General features: G+C 48.2%; 1 protein-coding gene across 1 annotated transcript in view; it reads right to left on the bottom strand.

The window, feature by feature from the left end:
• Prickle3 (prickle planar cell polarity protein 3) overlaps positions 1-6,037 on the bottom strand; it is an 11,234-nt gene that overhangs the window by 1,075 nt on the left and 4,122 nt on the right. The window contains exons 4-8 of the mRNA XM_031387270.1: positions 3,430-3,543; positions 3,032-3,169; positions 1,868-2,071; positions 1,589-1,775; positions 539-811 (exon numbers count right to left, since the gene is read on the bottom strand). Of these exons, the coding sequence (XP_031243130.1) occupies positions 539-811; positions 1,589-1,775; positions 1,868-2,071; positions 3,032-3,169; positions 3,430-3,543 (916 nt within the window). The remainder of the gene's footprint in view (positions 1-538; positions 812-1,588; positions 1,776-1,867; positions 2,072-3,031; positions 3,170-3,429; positions 3,544-6,037) is intronic.

Raw genomic sequence — 6,037 nt, 5'->3', positions numbered from 1 at the left:
GAGCCATCTCTCCAGCCCTCAGACTCACCTTTTTACAAAGAAATCATTTCTTCTCTCTAAGTTCCTCCACTTTGGAAATGACATTTGGTACAGTGTATAAAATGCAGAAGTATAAAATATGTATACAGATATAGAAAATGTATGGAAATCAACCTTATTTCCATTATGTACTTTTTGGTTGCTTTTTTTTTTTTTTTTTTTTTTTTTTTTTTTTGAGACAGGGTTTCTATTGTAACCTTGGCTGTCCTGGAATTTGCTCTGTAGATCAGGCTGGCCTCGAACTGACAGAGATCGGTCCACCTGCATCTACCTGGGTGTAATGGGTAGAGGCTGACCAGTTGCCTGAAGTGAGGGAATTACTTGGTGTGTAAATGCTCTGTGCAGGCACCGGGTAGACCTAGGGTCAGTAGACAGGTGGAGTCAGGGCAAGAGACTAGTCCTGAAATGGAGAAAGATGGGCCCAGGGCCCGGCTATCTAGAGAGATAGATGCTACAAGACTGAGCAGCCCAGGAAAGGCATGGTGGAGGCGGGGCTCACCAGGCTCTGCCTTGGTACAGGTGCCTTTACTGGCTGTCTCTGATGTCCCGTCTGTGAGTGGTGCTGTGACAGTGCCAGCGCTCCAGCTGCGTCGGCCGGGCCCTGGAGCTGTGGTCTCTGACCCAAGGCTGCAGGCTCGTGAGCAGAAGATTAGGCCTCGACGTGGCAGGAAAGGGCGGCCCAGCAGAGGTCGACCGCAACGGCTACAGCAGAAGCAGCGATCTGAAGCGTGCCAGTGTTGGCCCTCATAGGCCATCTGGCCCTGGTCCAGGCCTGTGAGGACCAACACACGTGGGAAAACTGAGGCAGCATTCATAGGCTACCCTACCTAAGTGGGCTCTTTCTTAGAAAGAGGTGGGGGATTTGAAGTAGGGTACCCTGACTTTTCTCCCCACTTCCAGAAGGGACCCTTTCTGTGAAGAAAGCAGATAATGTGAGATTTAGCCCCCAAATTCCTTATCTCTTGGCAATGGTACTTCCTCTTTCTTTTCTAGGATGCTCTTTTAAAGAGCGTACATGGGCCACTGAGCTCTAATATGTGGTCATTAGGAGTGCCAGTCAGCTTTAGGTAGAAGGCTGGACCTGAAAAGAGGCGTGGCTTTTGGGGGGCGGGGCTTAGGTAGGAGACCAATTTGGTGGGAAAGAAGCCAGTTTTAAGAAGGTAGGGTGTCAAAAAAGGTAAGGTGTGCTAGAAGGCAGGACTTAAGGTAGGATGAGGGAGGGAGGAAGGTGGAAAGGAAGAGAATATAGCTCTGGGTGGTAAAGGCTTCACTTTAGCATGCTGGAATCAGAGGGTGCCCTGCAGGTGCATTTAGGTGTGTAGCTGGCAGCTGATGTGTTGATGGAATTTAGAAAGCATGACATAGGCTGGGCAGGATAGATCAGTCGTAGAAAATCTGTTGGGCATGGTGGAAGCTCTGGCCCTGAGTCCCATCTCCAGCACCAAAGGAAAGGAGGGAGGAGAAGGAGGAGTTTTGTGGGGAGGTGAGTGGGGCCATGGCCTAGCTGTTCATGCGCCCCTCTGCCCTGCCCCAGCATGTTCTCACCCACCTATGTGTTCCCCACAGCCATCACAGTATTCCGCATGGCGGGCCTCATAGCAGGCGCAGCAGTGGGGGCGGCTCTGACGCATGACATAGCGCTGCCCTCCTAACGAAGCTTCACACTCGAAACAACAGAAGTGACCCATGTGCCAGTGTCGCCCCTCTGCCTCTGTACATTCAGGGGAGAAGATGATCTGTAAGGCACAGATCACCCGGGGCTGTCAGAAGAGCTTGATTCTAGCTCGGTCTACCCTCCATTCCCACCCCTGGCCAGGGAGGCACAAACCTCATCACATGCTTGGCAGCGAGGGCGCAGGCACTCAGCATGGTGGCGCCCACAGTAGACCTTGCCAGCATGATAGAAGTAGATGAGGTCAACCAGCAGCTCCTGGCACGTGGTACACACAAAGCACTGAGGGTGCCAACAGGCACCAAGGCCTGCGCGACTGGCAAAGACTGCAATGTCCCCACCTCCGATCTGCTTTCCACACTGCCAAACGACAGACACCATCACAGTCACCAAGATAGTTAGATGGATGGGGTCAGCCAAGCATGTGAGAACTCGGCCTCTCCACATGGTGAACCTTTGTATATTTTTTTACAACACGATTTCATGTAGACCTGGCTGGTTCTGAATTTAATACACAGCTATGGCTGGCCTTAAACCCCTCATTCTCCAGCAACTAGCATCTCCTGTGGGATAAATCTGAGATAGTTCTCACTCACAAGGAGGAGGAGGGCACATAAGAGACTGACTCTGCTTGTGGGAAAACAATAAAGAAAAGCCTTTATGATCATGGGTGGCCTTACAGGCAAGCCTTCTTCTAGGTGACTGGGGCAAATATTAAGCTGCGCCCAGTGGAGGTGCTGTAGAGATAGTCTCCGTCCCACTGAGCTCTCAGCCAATGAACCTCACCAAATAGTTTTAAAGACAGGCCCTCACCCACCAGGCCTTGGAGACAAATCCCATCAACTGTGAAGGGTTCTACCTCAGGATTCAGACTCTACCACTATGCATCAGTTATTAATATTATTATTTGTTGTTATTAATTTGCATGGTTGGGGGATAGGCTTGTGAGTGAGCTCTTTGTTTTGAAACATGGTCTTATTATGTAGCCTGGGATGCCCTTGAACTTAACAATCTTTCTGCCTCAGCCTCTCAAATTGTCGAGATTACATGTGTGAGCTACTAGGCTCAGCTATGTGGGTCAGATCTTAAGAACAAGTCCTGATCATAAGAAGAGCAAAAGAGACAGTCCCTGCTCCATGCCTTCTCTGTTTGGGGAAGAGGAAACTACAGAAATACCCATCAAGGCCTTAGAGACAAATTAGACCCAATAGAGGTATCTAAGGGACACATTATATTCACCAGATGGCTCTAGAGACACCCACTGGGTGTTAAGTGGTAGGCCTCAGGGCCTTCACTTGCTGAGAGCCCTCTATAGCTCACCTCCTCGCAGATGGCCCCAGTAATGGTCACTGGGAAGATTCGAACAGTGGCCCGTCCCAGATTCTCCCGCTTCCTCTGCTGGCTGAAGGCTCGCAACTCTTTCTTCTCCTCCTCTTCCAGGGCCGTGCAGTACTGTGCCTGGGGAGAGGAGTCTTTTAGACTTCATCTATACTCACAGAATTTACTTCTAGGCCATTGTCTATATGGTGCCTCTCATTGGTCACACCCATCCCTTACCTCTTCTCTCAAGACTCAGCTAAGTTTGGTCAAGGAAATGTCCCCTTTTGGCTCCTGCTCCTTCAGGCCTTTCACTTCAGCTCAGTTCACCTTTCCTTAGCTGACCTTGCACATCTCCTGCCAGTTGCCCTGAATTTGTCCATGCTGTACCCCCTCCTCACCTCACTGTCGTGTGGGGGTAGCTGGTGCAGCAGCTGCTTTATTCTGTATTTCTCCCCAGGACTGTTGACATAGGGGACCTTGTCCTCTGGAAGGCAACTGAAAAACTGGTAAACCTGGGAGGATGTGAAAGGTGAGAGAAAACAATTACAGTTACGGATGAGCTAGGATTTAGCGAGGTCATGGCTCCCTGGTTCTATGGGAAAATTAAAGTTATCTTTGAAGTGTGCTTTTCCTGATGCTAGTCTCTTTCCTGAAACTCCTGCATGGTTGAAGGGATCCCACAGGGAAAACCCACAGCCTCTGCTCTTTTCTTCCTTTTATAGCAAAACTTCTTAAAAGAGTTGAGTATTGCTGCCCATTCTGTTTCCTCTGCTCCCATTGTATCTTGGCCCAACTCAGGCCATTGGGGATGTCTGGGCTGTAAAAAAATGAAATCATTGTTCTCATCTTAGTCCTCATTGGTTAGAGCATCCTTAGTCCAGGTCCCGGCTGATTACTCTCACTTCCTGAAAACAGTTTCTTCCTTGGGCCTCCAGAATATCACAAAGCCCTGGCTTCCTTCCTTCCACACTGGCTGTTCATCTCATTCTTTAAATTGTTCCTTGACTAGTGGACAACTGAATATGGGATGGTTATAGGGCTGAGTCCTTGGTCCCCTTGCCTCTGTCTACATATACCTTCTTAGAAATTGCATTTACCTTGGCTATAATGGTCATCTGTTGGCTAAGGTGCCAAAAAAGACAGCCCGAGACCTCTCCCCACATCTTAGGTAATGAAACTATGTAACTAGCATCCCTAACTCTTATTCAAACTTGCTGTTGGTTGGCTTGTTTGTTTTTAAATCTCTCCTTCCCTGACCTTTACTCTTTGAGATGGGGGTCTCAATATATAGTTCTTGCTGGTTTGGCCCTTGCTATTTTGATCAGGCTGGCCTTGATCTCCTAAGGGCTGGTATTACAGGTATGCACTACTGTGCTTGCTTTGCCCAAGCTTCTTTCTTTCTTTTTTTCTTTTTAGGTTTTTTGAGACAAACAGGGTTTCACTATGTAATAGATAGGCTGGCCTCGAACTCACAGAAATCCCACCTGCCTCTGCTTCTTCCCAAGTGCTGTGATTAAAGGTGTGTGTCACCACTGCCCGGCTGGATTTTCTCATACTACTTCATTCACCCATTCATCTTTAGAGTCATCTTTCACTTCTCACTCTCCTCTCTCCTATATATATATATACATACACACACACACACACACACACACGTGTGTGTGTATGTATGTATGTATGTTCCAACTACGTAGGTGCCTGGAGCTTGATATATAGACCAGGTTGCCCTTGAATGCACAAAGATCTACCTGCATCAGCATCTCAGATGCTGGTACTGAAAGCCTGTGCAACTATGCCTGGCTTTCAATTTCTCCCTCTCTCTTTCCTAGTTAGGGTTTCTCTGTGTAGCTTTGGCTGTCCTAGTACTCTCTCTGTAGACCAGGTTGGCCTTGAACATTCAAGAATCCACCTGCCTCTACCTCTCAAGTGCTAGGATTAAAGCCATGTGCCACCATTGCCTGGCTTGATTTCTTTTCTTAAAGACTGGGACTTGTTATGTAGTCTAGGCTGCGTTGGGTCACATAGTGAGTTCCAGTCCAAGCAAGGGATACAGAGCCCTGTCTCAGAAAATCCTACCAAAACAACAAAAGACAATGTATTCAGAATTGAGGCTGGGAGGTTTCCCACGCTCAGTGGTAGTGCAAAGGCTCAGTGCCCTAGTCCTAGCACTGTATAGATTTTCAAAAACAAGCTTCACTCAGCAGTGACCCTGACTAATTGACACAGCTTCCTAGTTTGCAGCCCTGATTCCACCCTTGCTACTACAGGCTGTTATAGCAGCCAGATATACTGTTATATAAGACGACAAGCCACGTCCCTCTTCTCCCAGCCCTCTGGAGTCTCCCCTCATTCAGAGCAACGCTCTCTCCATGACCCTCTAGTTTCTCTGCCCTTCCCTGCAGGCACTCTCTCACTTTTCCCACTTTGCTCCTGCCCCACTGGTCTCCTCACATTTCTTCACACAGATGTGCCAAGCACACCCTGCCTCTGTACCCTGGCATTTCTACTTACTTAGCCTGGACTGTGCCAACCTCAGATCTCTGCAAGGCTCACTTCACCTCCTTTAGGGCAGCTCAGATAGGGCTTGCCTGGGCACTCTATTTATAATCCTCTGGCCTCTCTCCCTTTCTTCCCTCAGCTGTTTTTAAAATTCCGTAGTCCTCATGCCACCTGATGCACAGTCATGCCTTTCCTCTGAGAGTTCCACACTCCACGGTTTAACTCACCAAAAATATATTTTAAAGATCCATATAAACTGAACACCTCTACACACTATTTTTCTGAGAGAGGGTCTCTGTATGTAGCTATGGCTGTCTTGGAACTCACTCTATAGACCAGGCTAGCATTGAACTCACACAGATCCTTTTGCCTTTGCCTCCTAAGTGCTGGGATTAAAGGTGTGCACCACCAGTTCCCCAAAACATGCATATTTTTTCTTGCCATTATTGTTATTTTTTTTTTAAAGATAGGGTCTTGCCAGGCAGTGGTGGCACATGCCTTTAATCC

Source organism: Mastomys coucha, chromosome X (genome assembly GCF_008632895.1).
Source record: "Mastomys coucha isolate ucsf_1 chromosome X, UCSF_Mcou_1, whole genome shotgun sequence".
NCBI classification, from domain to species: Eukaryota; Metazoa; Chordata; class Mammalia; order Rodentia; family Muridae; genus Mastomys; species Mastomys coucha.
This window is presented reverse-complemented; position numbering and strand designations above follow the sequence as displayed.